The 19,148-nt window shown below is 42.2% G+C and overlaps 1 protein-coding gene across 1 annotated transcript in view; it reads right to left on the reverse strand.

Annotated features, from left to right (window-relative positions):
- espl1 (extra spindle pole bodies like 1, separase) overlaps positions 1–19,148 on the reverse strand; it is a 45,404-nt gene that overhangs the window by 7,348 nt on the left and 18,908 nt on the right. The window contains exons 21-25 of the mRNA XM_062048786.1: positions 18,069–18,197; positions 16,880–17,093; positions 16,597–16,790; positions 16,393–16,520; positions 9,645–9,767 (exon numbers count right to left, since the gene is read on the reverse strand). Of these exons, the coding sequence (XP_061904770.1) occupies positions 9,645–9,767; positions 16,393–16,520; positions 16,597–16,790; positions 16,880–17,093; positions 18,069–18,197 (788 nt within the window). The remainder of the gene's footprint in view (positions 1–9,644; positions 9,768–16,392; positions 16,521–16,596; positions 16,791–16,879; positions 17,094–18,068; positions 18,198–19,148) is intronic.

The following is a 19,148-nucleotide window of genomic DNA, read 5'->3' on the forward strand; positions in this document are numbered from 1 at the left end:
ATTTGGCCGCTAGAGCGAACCTATGGTAATTTTTCACTTTTTTGACTTGTAAATGTTACAGCGTTGGATAGTCGCGTTAAACGCCTGCCAAATCATAAGGTTCACGCATTTGGACCTGAGCTTGCATGTAGTTCTGGAATCAACGCTGGGTTTTGCAGTCCTTTTACAATTGTGGATATAGTTTGACATCACAGCCTGGTGGACGTAAATACAGTTCACAGAATTATTAGCAATCACATAAAAATGTCAGTTTTTAAAAAATTAAGTATTTCCCAAGTGCAGTTACAGAGTGCAACGCATTTTTAAAACAGCTTTTCCAAGCATTCTACTTTCATTTTAGATGCTTCCAATATTTCTATATTTGCACCCATGAACAAAGTTAATTCACAAAAAATAAAAATGACCAGCGTCTAAATGATTAGCCCCCCCTGATGCTAATAGGTATTCATGTGTCATTTTTACTGCAGACCAGTCTGAAACATTTTGTTAGTTTTCCACAAGTCTCACAAACACACACCTCTGCGCAATCCCAGTCCATTCTTATTTGGCAAACCTCTCACGCTACGCAAGATTTGACAGTATCCTGCCATGGACCTTGGTCTTCAACTCTACCTCAAGATTTTCGATGGGTTTGAAGTCAGGACTTTGTGCGGGCCATTCAATAACATTTACTTCGGTCTTCTGGAGTCTTCACGAGGAGTGACGTTTGTTTTGGGTCTTTCTCATGTTGGAAAACAAAGCGGCGACCCATATCTAGTTTTGCTCAAAGATCTTCAAACATCCTTTCTTCAGGATTCCTTCCACCTTGACAATATTCCAAGTTCCAAATGCAATGAAGCATCCCAAGAGCATAACACTCCCACCAATATGTTTTGTTGTCATTAAGGGTTTTACTAAAACAGCCTTCTTTCATCTCTGTAAGATTACTAAAATTTGTCCCAGTTTGTCCACCACTGACGCTGAGATCATTATTTATGCGTTCGTTAAGTCTTGTCTCGATTACTTTAACGTATTATTTTCGGGTCTGCCCATGTCTAGTACAAACCCCGTTTCCATATGAGTTGGGAAATTGCGTTACATGTAAATATAAACGGAATACAATGATTGGCAAATCCTTTACAACCCATATTCAATTGAATGCACTACAAAGACAAGATATTTGATGTTCAAACTCATAAACTTTATTTTTCCCCCCCAAATAATTAACTTAGAATTTCATGGCTGCAACACGTGCCAAAGTAGTTGGGAAAGGGCATGTTCACCACTGTGTTACATGGCCTTTCCTTTTAACAACACTCAGTAAACGTTTGGGAACTGAGGAGACACATTTTTTAAGCTTCTCAGGTGGAATTCTTTCCCATTCTTGCTTGATGTACAGCTTAAAGGCCTACTGAAACCCACTACTAGCGACCACGCAGTCTGATAGTTTATATATCAATGATGAAATCTTAACATTATAACACATGCCAATACGGCCGGGTTAACTTATAAAGTGACATTTTAAATTTGCCGCTAAACTTCCGGTTCGAAACGCCTCTGAGGATGACGTATGCGCGTGACGTGGCCCGGCGAACACGGGTATGCCTTCCACATTGAAGCCAATACGAAAAAGCTCTGTTTTCATTTCATAATTCCACAGTATTCTGGACATCTGTGTTCGTGAATCTGTTGCAATCATGTTCATTGCATTATGGAGAAGGAAGCTGAGCAAGCAAAGAAGAAAGTTGTCGGTGCGAAATGGACGTATTTTTCGAACGTAGTCAGCAACAACAGTACACAGCCGGCGCTTCTTTGTTTACATTCCCGAAAGATGCAGTCAAGATGGAAGAACTCGGATAACAGAGACTCTAACCAGGAGGACTTTTGACTTCGATACACAGACGCCTGTAGAGAACTGGGACAACACAGACTCTTACCAGGATTACTTTGATTTGGATGACAAAGACGCAGACGTGCTACTGTGAGTATGCAGCTTTGGCTTCTAAACATTTGATCGCTTGACCGTATGTGCGCAACTTTTTTTTGCGTATGTACGTAACTTTTTTTAAATATATAAGCTTTATGAACCTTGGGTTAGGTGAACGGTCTTTTGGGCTGAGTGATTGTGTGTGTTGATCAGGTGTTTGAATTGTATTGGCGTGTTCTATGGAGCTAGGAGCTAGCAGAGGAGCTAGGAGCTAGCGTAACAAACACGCAGGTGTTTTTATGCAGGATTAATTTGTGGCATATTAAATATAAGCCTGGTTGTGTTGTGGCTAATAGAGTAAATATATGTCTTGTGTTTATTTACTGTTGTAGTCATTCCCAGCTGAATATCAGGTACCGCGAGTATGCAGCCTTGGCTGCTAAACATTTGATAGCTTGACCGTATGTGCGCGTCACGTACGTAACTTTTTAAAAATATATAAGCTTTATGAACCTTGGGTTAGGTGAACGGTCTTTTGGGCTGAGTGATTGTGTGTGTTGATCAGGTGTTTGAATTGTATTGGCGTGTTCTATGGAGCTAGGAGCTAGCAGAGGAGCTAGGAGCTAGCGTAACAAACACGCAGGTGTTTTTATGCAGGATTAATTTGTGGCATATTAAATATAAGCCTGGTTGTGTTGTGGCTAATAGAGTATATATATGTCTTGTGTTTATTTACTGTTGTAGTCATTCCCAGCTGAATATCAGGTCACCCCCGGCTCTCACAGCATCTTCCCTATCTGAATAGCTTCAACTCCCCACTAGTCCTTCACTTGCACTTTACTCATCCACAAATCTTTCATCCTCGCTCAAATTAATGGGGAAATTGTCGCTTTCTCGGTCCGAATCTCTCTCACTTCATGCGGCCATCATTGTAAACAATAGGGAACTTTGCGTATATGTTCAACTGACTACGTCACGCTACTTCCGGTAGGGGCAAGCCTTTTTTTTATCAGATACCAAAAGTTGCAATCTTTATCGTCGTCGTTCTATACTAAATCCTTTCAGCAAAAATATGGCAATATCGCGAAATGATCAAGTATGACACATAGAATAGATCTGCTATCCCCGTTTAAATAAAAAAAATTCATTTCAGTAGGCCTTTAAGTTGTACAGTCCGGGGGTCTCAGTTGTGGTATTTTAGGCTTCATAATGCGCCACACATTTTCAATGGGAGACAGGTCTGGACTACAGGCAGGCCAGTCTAGTACCCGCACTCTTTTACTATGAAGCCACGTCGATGTAACACGTGGCTTGGCATTGTCTTGCTGAAATAAGCAGGGGCGTCCATGGTAACGTTGCTTGGATGGCAACATATGTTGCTCCAAAACCTGTATGTACCTTTCAGCATTAATGGTGCCTTCACAGATGTGTAAGTTACCCAGGTCTTTGGCACTAATACACCTCCATACCATGACAGATGCTGGCTTTTCAACTTTGCGCCTATAACAATCCGGATGGTTCTTTTCCACTTTGGTCCGGAGGACACAACGCCCACAGTTTCCAAAAACAATTTGAAATGTGGACTCGACAGACCACAGAACACTTTTCCACTTTGTATCAGTCCATCTTAGATGAGCTCAGGCCCAGCAAAGCTGACGGCGTTTCTGGGTGTTGTTAATAAACGGTTATCGCCTTGCATAGGAGAGTTTTAACTTGCACTTACAGATGTAGCGACCAACTGTAGTTACTGACAGTGGGTTTCTGAAGTGTTCCTGAGCCCATGAGGTGATATCCTTTACACACTGATGTCGCTTGTTGATGCAGTACAGCCTGAAGGATCGAAGGTCACAGGCTTAGCTGCTTATGTGCAGTGATTTCTCCAGATTCTCTGAAACCTTTGATGATATTACGGACCATAGATGGTGAAATCCCTAAATTCCTTGCAATAGCTGGTTGAGAAAGGTTTTTCTTAAACTGTTCAACAATTTGCTCACGCATTTGTTGACAAAGTGGTGACCCTCGCCCCATCCTTGTTTGTGAATGACTGAGCATTTCATGAAATCTACTTTTATACCCAATCATGGCACCCAACTGTTCCCAATTTTCCTGTTCACCTGTGGGATGTTCCAAATAAGTGTTTGATGAGCATTCCTCAACTTTATCAGTATTTATTGCCACCTTTCCCAACTTCTTTGTCACGTGTTGCTGGCATCAAATTCTAAAGTTAATGATTTGCAAAAAAAAAAAAGTTTATCAGTTTGAACATCAAATATGTTGTCTTTGTAGCATATTCAACTGAATATGGGTTGAAAAGGATTTGCAAATCATTGTATTCCGTTTATATTTACATCTAACACAATTTCCCAACTCATATGGAAACGGGGTTTGTATTAAAATGTTAGTTGGTACAAAATGTGTCCGCTAGACTTTAGACAAGAACAAGAAAGTTTGATTACATAACGCTAGGGGTGTAACGGTACACAAAAATTTCGGTTCGGTACATACCTCGGTTTAGAGGTCACGGTTGGGTTCATTTTCGGTACAGTAAGAAAACAACAAAATATACATTTTTTGGTTATTTATTTACCAAATTTGCAAAATCTTCCACCAAAAATATTTTTCTTAGTGGAATATTTTGATGTGAAGTAATCAAAACCTTGGATAGGTCAATAATTCATAATAACATTGATTTTGATCAATATTATGTTTTGAGCAATGACAGTTTGAAAGAAAAAAAACCCAGCTTTGTTTTATTAGTCAACATTGCAACTTTTTCTAAGTTACATTCAACCTTTAAGCTTTTTTATTTCACTTTTGTTATGTTTTTGTTTATTTTAATAGTATTTTTAGAATGTGCCGTGGGCCTTTAAAACATTAGCTGTGGGCCGCAAATAGCCTCCGGGCACACTTTTGACACCCCAGCTATAGATAATAAAAAATGTAATCTGATAAATCTATGGATAAAAAGCATGCGCATGCGCGTTTATCATAACTCTCTCTGTCTCTGCCCCTCCCTCACGAATGCTGCTGCACGCACAATTTTTTTTTTTTAACCCCTTCTTAACCCTGAACGTACATTGAAAATACATGCAACCCTAACTCAAAATGCCGGACATTTGAGGCATTTAAGAAACTCCGCCCTGACAGCTCCGCAAAAAAGGACATGTCCGGTGAAAAGAGGACGTATGGTCAGTCTATCGTAGCCCGTTAGCTGCTAGCATGCCGTGTGTTGTGCCTCGGTGTGCATTGTTTACACAACGTGCGTTACGCTACTTAATATGTCCGTGTGGAAACTCATTCGGTACACCTCCGAATCGAACTGGAACCCCCGTACCGAAACGGTTCAATACAAATACACATACCATTACACCTCTACAAAACGCCTATACTGGCTTTCTGTGCACTAAAGATGCGACTTTAAGGTTTTACTACTTACGTATAAAATAAATAACGGTCTATCTCCATCCTATCTTGCTGAATGTTTTGTACCATATGTCCCGGCCAGAAATCTGCGTTCCAAGAACTCCGGCTTATAAGTGATTCCCAGAGCCCAAAAAATGTCTGCGAGCTTTAGAGTTTTCTATTCGGGCTCCAGTACTCTGGAATGCCTTACCGGTAACAGAGATGCTACCTCAGTAGAAGCATTTCAATCCCATCTTAAAACTCATTTGTATACTCTAACCTTTAAATGGACCCCTTTTTAGACCAGTTGATCTGCCGTCTCTCAGGTGACCACGGATCAGCCTCCATGGAGGAAGTGCTAGCTGTTGCAAGTCAGGACCACTCCTCTGTGCATCAGTTGGTGACTTCTCTGCACTGCTGACTTGTTTTCATTCAAGAGGATATTTTTAAATTTTAACTGATTTCTTTTGTTTTTGGCATGATCCTTTCGGGGTCCTGAATCATCTACTGAATCTTTTGCACTGCTCTACAGGTTCCTCTAATAGAGTTAGTGTCCACTGGTGACTTCAAATTGGTTTGATTAACCAGAACATACGGCTTCAAACACTTGCTATCTCTTAAACTTGTGGGAGTTTTTAAGGGGGCTAATATTTTGGATTCTGGTCATGTTTGTTTTTTCTGAAATAACTTTGTTCCTGTGCCCAAATAAAAATATTGGAAGAATCCATAATTAAAGTAGGATGTTTGGAAAAGCTGTGATAAAAATGATTTGCTCTCTTTAACACCACTTGTGAAATACTTCATAAAAAAATGACATTTTCATGGAAGAGCTAATAATTGAAGCCTCAACTGTATTTGGGCATTTCTAGTATGTGCCAGACTTCTGTCCCTCTGCTTCCAGCTGAGAGACTGTCATGGCTTCAACCTGCGGTGGTATTCCTTCTCATCAAATGTAAGGCTGAAACGACGCGTTGACGTAGTCGACGTCATCGGTTACGTAAATACGTCGACGCCGTTTTTGTGCGTCGACGCGTCGCATATTTACGTCACACTACCGTCATGGCGGAGCGCAAAGCAGACTGTGCGAGCGAGGGGAAAAACGCACGCCAAAAGTCGTCAAAAGTGTGGGAGTATTTCAATACACAGCCTAATAATGTTGTTGTATGCACACTGTGTCGAGCGGAAATGGCCTATCATAGCAGCACAACGGCTATGAACGAACATTTGAAAAGAAAACCATCAACCATCAACTAGTCAATCGTCCGCGTTAGCATACGTTGTCATCATTACACAAAAACATGAATGTGTCATTTGTATCTGCTAGGGGTGTAACGGTATGTGTTTTGTATTGAACCGTTTCGGTACGGGGATTTCGGTTCGGTACGGGGGTGTACCGAACGAGTTTCTAAGCTAAAGCTAACTTTAGCTGCTAAAGTCTTAACAAGTTGCTTTGCTCCTCTGCCTCTGTCTCAGCACGCAGCATTGTCCCACCCACACAACCATCTGATTGGTACACACGAAGCATTATCAGCCAATCAGCAGTGCGTATTCATAGCGCATGTAGTCAGCGCTTCAGCGTCGAGCAGATAGGTGTTTAGCAGGTGAGCATCAGGCAGCGGACTCTCCCCAAATGATAATAAACACCTCCCAGTCAACTACTAGTAACATCACTATGAGCCCGTTGACCTACTAGAAACTTAAACTGCAGCTCAGCTCGCTCGCAGTCCTGGTTTGAGGTGAAGGCTAATTACCTCTCAGTTCCAGCCACATCGACCCCTTCTGAGCGCCTATTTTCAGCTGCTGGGAATATTGTAAACAAGAAAAGAAGCAAAGCAAGTAGACATGCTAACCTTTCTTCATTACAACTGTTAGTCACTCACTGGAATGAGTAGAATTGGTTATTGTGTACTGTGTTGGACTGGATGTTTATTTTGCACATTTTAAAAGCAATACTTAATGTTTACAGTGCTCCAGAATATTTAGATTGGCACTTTTTTGTATTGGATGTTTATCTTTATTTTTGCACATTTTAGCAAATAAGCAATACTTTCACTTTTGTTGAAATGTTTACACTGTTGTTACAGAATATTTCGTTTTGCACTTTCTTGTATTGGATGTTTATCTTTATTTTTGCACATTTTAAAGCAAAATAAGCAATACTTTTACTTTTTAAATGCTTATACTATTGCAGAATATTAAGATTTGCACTGGATGTTTACTTTTATATTTGCACATTAAAAAGAAAATAAGCTACTTTTAATTTTGTTAAATGTTAAAAGTTTTAAATGTTTACATTGTTACAGAATACTTTGTCATGTTGTTGTCAATGTTGACTGAGTGGCCATACTTTTTTTTTTTGTAAATAAAAGCCATGCCTTTTGAAAAAACTGGCCTACTTTTATTTTTTCATCTTCATTTTAAATAAAATAAAAAATAATCGGTAAAAGGAAAAAGAATCTATAGATGAATCGAAAAAAAAAATCTATAGATTAACCGATTAATCGAAAAAAATAATCTATAGATTAATCGATAGAAAAATAATCGTTAGCTGCAGCCTTAATCAAATGCCCTGTGCTCCTTTTCCCCTGCTCGTGCTGTCGTCAACTTCCCCTGAACTCATAGTAAACAAACATGGTGTAGATTGTGAGGGACTGCGTCACGGTTTCAAAATACATTTTGCGTGCTAATTGCACCGATTCTGCAAACACTCAGTGTTAAAAGGGCATGACTAAAACTAAATTAAAAACTGCTGTCAAAATTGACAAAAATGTGTTTTAGTTTGTCAAATTTTAGTCATCTCAAATGATTAAGTTTTAGACAACGAAATTACACATTTTAGTCAGCTAAAATGATAGAACATTTACTAGGCTACACTATTAAATATAAAAGATTAGGTTTCTCTTCAATTTAATTTAAATAATCTTTATTTAGACTACATGTAAAGCATTTAGCAAAAAAACAGCATGATCTTATTGTCAGAAATGATGTAATTAATAATTTTTGCTCCACAGGTCAATGCCAATAGACATTGTTCAAGCACTTTCTCTATTATATTCAATGCTATGTTTCTGGCAAAAGCAGGTATGTATGTGTGTTGTGAAACAGAGTTACTATGTATTTCATTTAAAATCCATTTTCTACCGCTTGTCCCTTTCATTTGTTAATAAATGGCCACCTCAAATAAATAAATAGGAAACGCAACATCAACTTCCTTTTTCGGCTGTGTGTGTGACGTAATCATGTTGGACCAAATTAAAAGTTGTCATGCCTTTATATTTACCAATTAAACGATTCCTTGAGAGAGAGAAAAATTACTTGATAATTTTTTGTAAAGAAGTAATAAAATAGAATTATCTTTAACTTACAGTTGTGTAGATGTCACAAAAGATCGCCTGCTGATGGCATCATAGAATGTCAAAAATTAAATGTGTCCTCTTCACTTTCTCCCAGGTGCACACATATTACGATGTAGAACATGTTGAATCCATACATTTTTGTTTTGGCCATGAGAAATTTTCTCACAAAGAAAAGCATCTGATTGGCTCTCCTTTTTAACTAACTCCGGCCGCATTTCATATGTACGCTGTCAAAGAGGTGTGACTGGATGTATTGCTAACTTGTCCCACCCATCTAAAAGACAAAAATAAATGATTGGATTTTATTTGTCAATATTTTCGTCTCGTTTTTATTCATTGACTAAAATGTAAGTTAATTTTGTCATAGTCTTTGTCAAATTGCATTTGTTTTGATTAGTTATTTTATCTTTGTCAGGTGAAAAAAAGGTTGATGACGATAACTAAGAGGAAAACTATTAGTCACTGAAATTAACACTGCAAACATTCCACGAGGAGGAAAAAAGAACATCAACATTCAACACATCAAACCTTAGCAGTCACCTGAAACGCAAGCATTGCTCAAGTGTTTAGAAAGCATATGAAGACGCTGCTCTAAAGCCAGCCGCAAAGAAAGGTGTGCACTAACTACAAGCAATCTAAATTTAAGAAAACAGATAATTAAGTAAACTGTATCAGTCTTAAGAAGCAGAACTGTATCATGTTGAAAATAAATATTTTGCACCCCATGCATATGTTTTACAGAAAAAACAGCCTTCATAACAACTAATAATTTTGTGAATATACACAAAAAACCTCTTTAGCAATGTTGTGTTCAGCACAGTAATGAATATGATTACATTGTGTGACAATCATTGGTACTTTAACTTAACATTCAGTATTCTATTCTTCAGGTTTCTCAGTCAAAGGGAGAAATGGACACTTAAGTGATCTAATTCGATAAAACATCTGAACCTCCCCTCAGCAGTACCCTGGTTTCCTACCTCGACTCGAGAGTCAAGGTCCCTTCGGCCCCGCCACCACTGAGTTTTTTCAGAGACGCAGTTTAGAGTCTTCTGTTCCACCAGAATACTGTCCATCTCCTGGACCAAACCTCTAATAGAACGCTGTGGAACAAAACAAAGATAGCGTTACAAATCTTAATTTATGCATCATCAAAAAACTGAGTGTTCATGAGGCTGACAATTATTTAGCTTTCTTTAATTTGCAATACAAACTAACACAGATATTCCAAAAACTCAGACAGACGTGAAGATTTTCTTTTTTGTGGAGACAAAACTGACCTTTCTGGCTTCCATCATAAGAAATGTGCAACATTATGTTATGTTTATTTTTCATTTATCAACAGAACAAAAATAATTAGATTATGGTCTCACAAGCGGGTAAATAGACATGCATGATACAATTTATAACGCACGCACGCACGTACGTGTTTAGGGGGGAAAAAAAACTATTTCCTGGGCACTGATTTTAAAGGCCTACTGAAATGAATTGTTTTTATTTAAACGGGGATAGCAGATCCATTCTATGTGCCATACTTGATCATTTCGCGATATTGCCATATTTTTGCTGAAAGGATTTAGTAGAACATTGACGATAAAGTTGCAGCTTTTGGTCGCTGATAAAAAAAGCCTTGCCTGTACCGGAAGTAGCGTGACGTCGCAGGTTGAAAGGCTCCTCACATTCCCCCATTGTTTTCAATGCAGCGAGAGCGATTCGGACCGAGAAAGCGACGATTACCCCATTAATTTGAGCGAGGATGAAAGATTTGTGGATGAGGAACGTTAGAGTGAAGGACTAGAGTGCAGTGCAGGACATATCTTTTTTCGCTCTGACCGTAACTTAGGTACAAGCTGGCTCATTGGATTCCACACTCTCTCCTTTTTCTATTGTGGATCACGGATTTGTATTTTAAACCACCTCGGATACTATATCCTCTTGAAAATGAGAGTCAAGAACGCGAAATGGACATTCACAGTGACTTTTATCTCCACTACAATACATCGGCGAAGCTCTTTAGCTACGGAGCTAATGTGATAGCATCATGCTTAACTGCATATAGAAACAAAATAAATAAATCCCTGACTGGAAGGATAGACAGAAAATCAACAATACTATTAAACCATGGACCTGTAAATACACGGTTAATGCTTTCCAGCTTGGCGAAGCTTAACAATGCTGTTGCTAACGACGCCATTGAAGCTAACTTAGCAACCGGACCTCACAGAGCTATGCTAAAAACATTAGCTATCCACCTACGCCAGCCAGCCCTCATCTGCTCATCAACACCCGTGCTCACCTGCGTTCCAGCGATCGACGGTGCGACGAAGGACTTCACCCGATCACAGATGCAGTCGGCGGCCCGGAGACGGAGGAAGTCAAGGTGAGGTCGGCGGCTAGCGAGTCTGCTATCCATCTGAAAGTCCTCCTGGTTGTGTTGCTGTAGTCCGCCGCTAATACACCGATCCCACTTACAACTTTCTTCTTTGCAGTCTTCATTGTTCATTAAACAAATTGCAAAAGATTCACCAACACAGATGTCCAGAATACTGTGGAATTTTGAGCTGAAAACAGAGCTTTTTGTATAGGATTCAATGTGTCCGCATACTTCCGTTTCAACGATTGACGTCACGCGCATACGTCATCATACATAAACGTTTTCAACCGGAAGTTTAGCGGGGAATTTAAAATTGCACTTTATAAGTTAACCCGGCCGTATCGGCATGTGCTGCAATGTTAAGATTGCATCATTGATATATAAACTATCAGACTGCGTGGTCGGTAGTAGTGGGTTTCACTAGGCCTTTAATATAATGTACATGACAGTAACGTACATATATTGCAGGGTGTGCCCCACAAGCGGCCATGGGGCCATTACAAACCTGCAGCCTATTTTTCTATTGGCCAATGGTATATTTTGTAACAGATCAGTTCTCTACTGTTGATATATTATTACATATTGCACCAATTTGCTTTGTCACCTAAAACACAAAGTTTGATGCCGTTGTACATGCCGCGTGTGTTTCCGGACTCGGCACAGCTCTGTATTTCCTTACACAGTTGTTGCCAATATTCATTGGCACACTGTCTAGCAACACGCTGGGTGGTGTTCCGAGCCCTTCTGAGTGCTGTGAGTGTCTGTTCATTTGGGCATTCCTTGTGTGCTAAGAAGGCTGCACGTTTAGCCTCTATTTCTGGTTTCATCCTTGGAAGGTGGGCTTTGAACCAATCCTGGCAGGGATGTTCTTTCTTGCCAAACGAGGACATGGCCGTGTTGTAAATTTTGTCCCTCATGGCATTCCACTTTCCTGTGGCGTCATGATCTGGCAGGTCCTGTAGGGCTTCATCCAGGTTGGTTACATATGCGTCCACCTTAAGGGGATCTGACATGTGTACTGTGTTGATCCGGGGGCGGCCTTTTGGTTTGGAGTGATGTAGCTTGCGTGGCTGGAGACGCACTTTGCTGCACACAAGGGCATGGTCAGTGTCACAGTCTGCACTATGGTAGCTTCTGGTGATGAGGACATTGTTTAAGGCAGAGCGCCTGGTGATGGCAAGGTCGAGTTGGTGCCAGCGTTGGGACCGCGGATGCCTCCACGACACTCTGTGTGATGGTTTACATTCGAAGAAGGTGTTTGTAATGCAGAGGTCATGGTAGGAGCACAGTTCCAGCAGCCTTTGACCATTCTCATTTACCTTCCCTGTGCCATGACGTCCAAGGCAGGAGGGCCATGACTTGTGATCTGCACCTACTCTGGCATTGAAGTCGCCAAGGAGGAATAAGGGCTCATCTTTTGGGAGGCCCTTTATCAGTTCATCAAGCTGCCCATAGAACTGGTCTTTTGTGTCTTCCGATGAGGTGAGAGTGGGAGCGTACACACTGAGGATGTTGACATGACCAGCAGCAGTGGCGAGGCGGATGGACAAAAGGCGCTCGGTGCCACCTGAGGGAGGCTCCACTGCAGCCAGGAGGGTGTTTTTGATGGCAAAGCCAACACCATGCTGGCGGGGCTCTTCGGGTTCTCTGCCCTTCCAGAAGAAGGTGTAGTTCTCCTCTCTGAGGGAGCCGCTGGAAGGGAGCCGGGTTTCTTGGAGGGCAGCTATGCTGACGTTGAGTCTGGTGAGCTCTCTGTCAATGATGGCTGTCTTTCTGGTGTCTTCCACCACTCTGAGGTCATCTGAGATGCCTGTGCGCATAGTGCGCACGTTCCAGCTACCAAATAGAAGAGCTGGAGTCTTCTTTTTAATTTTCTTATTGTTTGGTGCAAAGATTTACCGTCTGCTCATCGTGCCTTTACAGTACACTAAGCTCCAGGCACCCACTGAAGCAGGCAAACGTTGGCGGGCCGACACCCTACTGACCGGGGGCTGCCCGGTTTAAGGCGGGCAGTAGTCGTCCACTGGGACACTATGATCCCTCCCACCGTCGAAGCTGACCCGTGGCGCCCCATACTTACGCCAATCAGATGGGACTTATAACCCGTAAACTGCCAGCTTCCGTGTTGTGTCCTCACTCTTGCGAGCGAGGCTGGAGTGACCTCTCCAGTTTTTGTGACCTCCATGGCGCAAGCCTGGGCATAAGGTATGGGGACTTTGGGTTGCCCAGTCGTCAGAATCCCCCTCTTGGCTTGGCTGACGGGATCCAAAGGAATGCGGAGCATGACGTTTGGCACCAGCTTTGCTGCAGGAGTTGCCGGAAGGGTGTTGTCTTGCGAGCACCTATCCGCCTTCGGGGCTCCACTCCGGATTTGTAAGGTTTACTCCTTTACACTTGGCCGTTGAGTCCTATGTGGTCTTCCTCCGCCCTAGCCGTTGGCTGACTGGTGCAGCTCCTCCGCCTAGTGGTGCAGAGTACACACCACCCCCTCACGTGGTTTGGTCTGCCAGCTGAGGCAGTGTACCGGGGTGTGGCGCTTGGAGCCAGCACGTGAGAGATTTAGGGGATGGATGAGAACCGGTGAAGCGTGGCCTCCCTACGAGTAGGGAGCAGCTGCCAATCAACAAGGGTGCTATCTCTACCCACCCCCCTACACCCTTAGTGGTACGAAGGATCTGCCCATCATGGAGGAGCTAGATGAAGTGCCCACTATGGAAGAGCTCAGCAAAGCCATTGATGCCCTCCCAAACGACAAAGCACCAGGTAGCGATAACATCCCACCTGAAGCCATCAAGCACGGGAAACCTGCCCTGCTTCAGCCTCTGTATGAGTTGCTCTGCATGTGCTGGGAGGAAGGTGCAGTCCCACAAGACATGCGTGACGCCACCATTGTGACACTGTATAAAAACAAAGGTGACCGCAGTGACTGCAACAACTACAGAGGGATCTCCCTTCTCAGCATTGTCGGCAAAGTGTATGCACGCATCCTCCTCAACAGGCTGCAGAGACTCGCGGATCGTGTCTATCCAGAATCCCAATGTGGCTTCAGAGCAGGCAGGTCGACAACTGACATGATCTTTTCCCTTCGACAGCTCCAGGAAAAGAGTAGAGAGCAAGGCCAGCCACTCTACATGATGTTCATAGACCTCACCAAGGCCTTCGATCTGGTCAGCAGGGAAGGCCTATTCCAGCTCCTTGAGAAGATTGGCTGCCCCCCAAAGCTCGGCAGCATGGTGACCTCCTTCCATGTCAACATGAAGGGCACAGTCCTGTATGACGGATCATCCTCAGAACCATTCTGTATCAACAGTGGTGTCAAGCAGGGCTGTGTACTTGCACCAACCCTTTTCGGGATTTTCTTTTCCCTGCTCCTGTCTTACGCCTTCGACTCCTCCACTGATGGTGTATACCTGCACACCCGGTCTGATGGGAGATTGTTTAACCTGGCGCGACTGCGTTCTAAGACCAAGGTCAGGACAGTTCTCATCAGGGAGATGTTGTTTGCTGATGATGCAGCCCTCATGACTCACACAGAGGATGCCCTTCAGAGTTTGGCTGACCGCTTTGCCGATGCTTGTAAGCAGTTTGGGCTCACAATAAGCCTGAAGAAGACCAACATCAGTGCACAAGACATCAGTACTGCCCCCTCCATCACAGTTGATAACATCAGACTGGACACTGTGGACGAGTTCACCTACTTGGGATCAACAATCAGCAACAACCTCTCACTGGACATCGAACTGGACAGGCGTCTCGGAAAGGCAAATACCATCATGGCTAGACTGACCAAGAGAGTGTGGGAGAACGGAGCGCTGTCAGAACACACCAAGATCCGTGTATATCAGGCCTGCGTTCTCAGCACCCTTCTCTATGGAAGTGAATCCTGGACCACCTATATGAAGCAAGAACGTCGGCTCAACACCTTCCACATGCGGTGCCTCAGGCGCATCCTCAACATCAGCTGGCAGGACCACATCCCATACACCAACATCCTGCAGCGCGCCAAGATCCCCAGCATGTACTCCCTGCTGAGTCAACGCCGTCTCCGCTGGCTCGGCCATGTCCGACGGATGGAGGATGGAAGACTACCTAAGGACATCATGTATGGACAACTGACCATTGGCACCAGACGAGCTGGTCGCCCCCTACTACGCTTCAAGGACGTCTGCAAAAGAGACATGAAAGCATGCAACATCTCTCCTGACAGCTGGGAGGTACAGGCCATGGACAGAAATGCTTGGCGTCAGACTGTCCACAAGGGCAGTGCAGAAGCTGAGGTGGCAAGAGATCGGCTTGCAGCAGAGAAGAGGAGACGCAGGAAGTGCACTGCAGCAACCCCTCAAACCCAGGCCACCTTATTCATTTGCACAAACTGCAATAAAGACTGTCACTCACAGATCGGACTGCGCAGCCATAGCAGACGATGCCAAACAACATGACAAGACTCCAGACGCGCATCAGTATGGTCTCTCGAGACTGAGCTGCCGATGATTGAATGTTCAGATAGCTTAGCATTTAGGGCGGATTTCTGCACATTTGTGATTTAAGAGTATCCCAACTGTGCTGAACTGGGTTTGTATTTGGTTTGCAGTCATAGTTTTTACAATCTATTTGCACTACAGGATAACAATTTATTACATTTTACAATTAATTCTATTTTATACATCCTTGGTTATGAAATGTCACGTCATCTGGTATGACAAAAGTTCCTTAAAATGTTATATTATATTTGACATATATGCATACAGTGTTAGTTTATTTCGAACATGCATACAATTACAATATGATAAATCACATATTTCCAGTTGCTCATTACAGCATGTCTGAAAAGGAGTAGAAAGAAGCAGAGTTTGCTTATCTATAACAATTTACTCTTTTTTTTCCCTTCAAAACATACACCTTTTAAAACAGACAGTCATTTCAGTAGCAAGGCACCTTTGCAGAAAACGTAAAGGGTGAACATTTTTTGCTGCATGCTATGAAAGGGAAAGAATAGTACAATGTAGCAGACTATTATAAAAATCACAAATTGAAGGCCAGTTCTGTGTAGACAAACAATTGCATCTCTGATGCACAAAAGGTATCAAAGTGGCCATCCACATGCTTCAATTATTCTCAATGCGGTTCTCGGTGAAAGCATCAGAATGGAAGACCCAAGTCAGCAGGCTTCTGATTGTACAGAATTACAGAGAGTAAATATGTCTTTATGTGGACAAAGATTGGTTTTAAAACTCCACAGGTGTCGAAAGAGTTGTTTTAACCATCTGTGTGGGGGTACTTTTTATTCAATATCCGCATTTGTGTGGCCATGGCACCACGCACAACAGACACCTACCGTATATTATTATCCTTACCGGCTCTGTGGAGGTGGGAATGTGCACAGTGACAGGAGCAGATCCTCTTTGAAGACGGGACAGGAGGATGCTTTCACCCATTTCCTGAGATTTTACTCCAATCACTGACATCACACACACAGTCACACCTGTGGCAGAGCAAACACTAGGACCACAAGTTTCTGCTTTTGCCTTAACAGTCAAGTCACTAAGGCTATATTTTACCAGATGGAATTTGTTGAATTTGTTCAAGAAACTGTTGGCAGTGGCTTTCAGGGAAGGCTGAAGAATCTGCTGAGGGAAAGGCAAAGATGTTCTCCAACTGGGACAATCTTTGTCCTGTAGTGAAATTACTGGAATCATCGAGAGTGAGGTGGTCCATTTGAGCCGCTAGGTCATTTGATGCATTTTTCAGCTTCCTTTAAAAAGAAAAGAAAAAAATGACCTTTTAACACCAAAAGTTTCCAGTACAGGACTTTATGATTGTGTAAATAAAGAAAGCACTTACAGGACACAGCTGGCTAAATACCTAATGGTGCGATGCCGGCTTGTAATGCCCAAAGACTGGGAATGAAGCATTGCGGTAGTCATTGGGTCCTGTTGTCCTGTTGATAGTCCCAGGAAGGCACAGACTGTTGGAAAAACAGTGGGAGCGGGGAAGTGCTGAAGGGTCACCCAAGCCGAGCGAAGTAATGTCTGAACATCCGCTAATGAAACATAGTCTGAGAAAAAAAATCAGAAGAAAAATGGGTACATTAAATGGCTAAGTATGAGTATCATACCAGCTTATACGTTAACTGTGAAATTGACATTCAAAAAATAAGTTTATTTTCTACATCAAACATTTTTTAAATGTAATCTAAAAAACTGCATCAAACAGATGCTGCCATTTAACGCTGACAAAGGCTGACGCTACATCCTCACTTTCCTCACTCCTCAAGCAACCCTTGCAATCTGAATTGGCTGCCGTGCCCTGGTTCAAGTTTCACTGCTTTCATTTAGCTCTCGTGTGAGGATTGCATTAAGTAATTTACTCTTCTTTATTATGAGCAGGAAAACATTGTTGAATGTTTTTGCCTTATTGGATTATTTTTAGTCTTTCTAGTCATTTCTTTTAAAAAAGGCGACCCATCAACTGTCTTTCCGGGACCTCCTAAGAAGAAAAACCGAAGGACCACTGCATGTTTCTTAGAAGCAGTAATACAATGTGGAATCCAATATTTTAAAAAAGTGTGATTTCTAAAAAAAACAAAAAATAAGCCTTTGAAAGTGTGCCTTTGTGTAAAAAAACAGTCCCAAAGAATTGCGATATCATGTTAATTGGGATCAATAAGGGGATGAGCGAGACTTATTGGTACCAAGACATTTTAGAGAGTTATATGGATAAAATTAGGTTTGTCCAGTGGTTTTAATAGGTCATTGTTCCACTCGTTATTTCTATATAGTTAATGTGATTGTAGTCAGACTCATATAGGTCATCGCTATATAGGTAATACCCAAAATTTTGGCTCTGAACTTTATTCAACTCAATGAGGAAAAAAGGTCTTACACTATCTAGATTTCACACAATACAGAACAAAGTAACACTCCACTTACAGTATATATTTACAGCAGCAGAATATTTTGTCTCTTGAAACTAATGGCTATTTTGTATTTTAAAAAAAACAACATTTTTAATGGCATCTGTAAAGCCTTACCTGGCTTTTCATCCGAGTGAGGAAGATGAGTTTGAGATCCTTTCACTTTACATCCGCTCCTCTGGTCAAGCAAGTGACCACTCTCCAAACCGCAAAACCAATCTCTCCGCAAGACCTCAAACTCGATTTCTTAAGAGAAAATAACATGTATAAGTGTGATTAAATTGTTGACAAACAGTTTGTTGCTATATCTTTACATAGGCACTCGTTTTAAAATTGATAAGCCTCTACTTTTAAATTTCCTTAGAATGCTACGCTATCTACCCATCAATCCACCCATTTTCTACTGCTTGTTCCTCTCGGGGTAAAGGGGGTAGCTGAGGCTTAACCCAGCTGCCTTCGGGCAAAAGGCGGGGTACACCCTGAACAAGTCGCCCCCTCATCGCAGGGCCAACACAGAATAACATTTACACGTTATGCTAATGCTTGTAAATTACCAGTCGTGCGTTATGTTTTCATCATGCTTCAGAGTTTCTGTTAAGTGCTCAACTTAAACCCAGCAGTCATTTCACTTGAGGTCGTTACAGTCCACATTGCCCCAACCCTTCAAAGAAAAGTGTTGTGTGATATCTTCTCAACATTTGTTAGTTTATCTGCTAAAGGCTCAGCATGAACTCAGTCCAGTGATTTCACCTGTGGCTGTTATGGTGCACTTGCATCAGTGCCAAGTGATTAAAAACAGTAACTGATTAAACAAAAGGAGGCATGGGGCTGTTTTGATCTTTTTAATTTTCTCAAAAGTCTAATTCAACTTGTAGATGTGAAGACGTTATACTATGTAAAACAGCCTGCATCTCAGCTTTGTAAGAGGTCATGAGGCGTAGTCGTATTAATTTGTTAGTGCTGACACATTTTTATGCTGTAGGTTTGTTTCAGAGAGTGGTAACAGCCAATCAGCAGTGCGTATTCAGAGCGCATGTAACAGCCAATCAGCAGTGCGTATTCAGAGCGCATGTAACAGACAATCAGCAGTGCGTATTCAGAGCGCATGGAGTCAGTGCTCAGGCAGGCAGAGAGGAGAGACGGTGGGGTGAGCAGATAGGTGTTTAGCAGGTGAGCATAAGGCAGCGGACTCTCCCC

This window comes from Entelurus aequoreus, linkage group LG01 (genome assembly GCF_033978785.1).
Source record: "Entelurus aequoreus isolate RoL-2023_Sb linkage group LG01, RoL_Eaeq_v1.1, whole genome shotgun sequence".
Taxonomy (NCBI): domain Eukaryota; kingdom Metazoa; phylum Chordata; class Actinopteri; order Syngnathiformes; family Syngnathidae; genus Entelurus; species Entelurus aequoreus.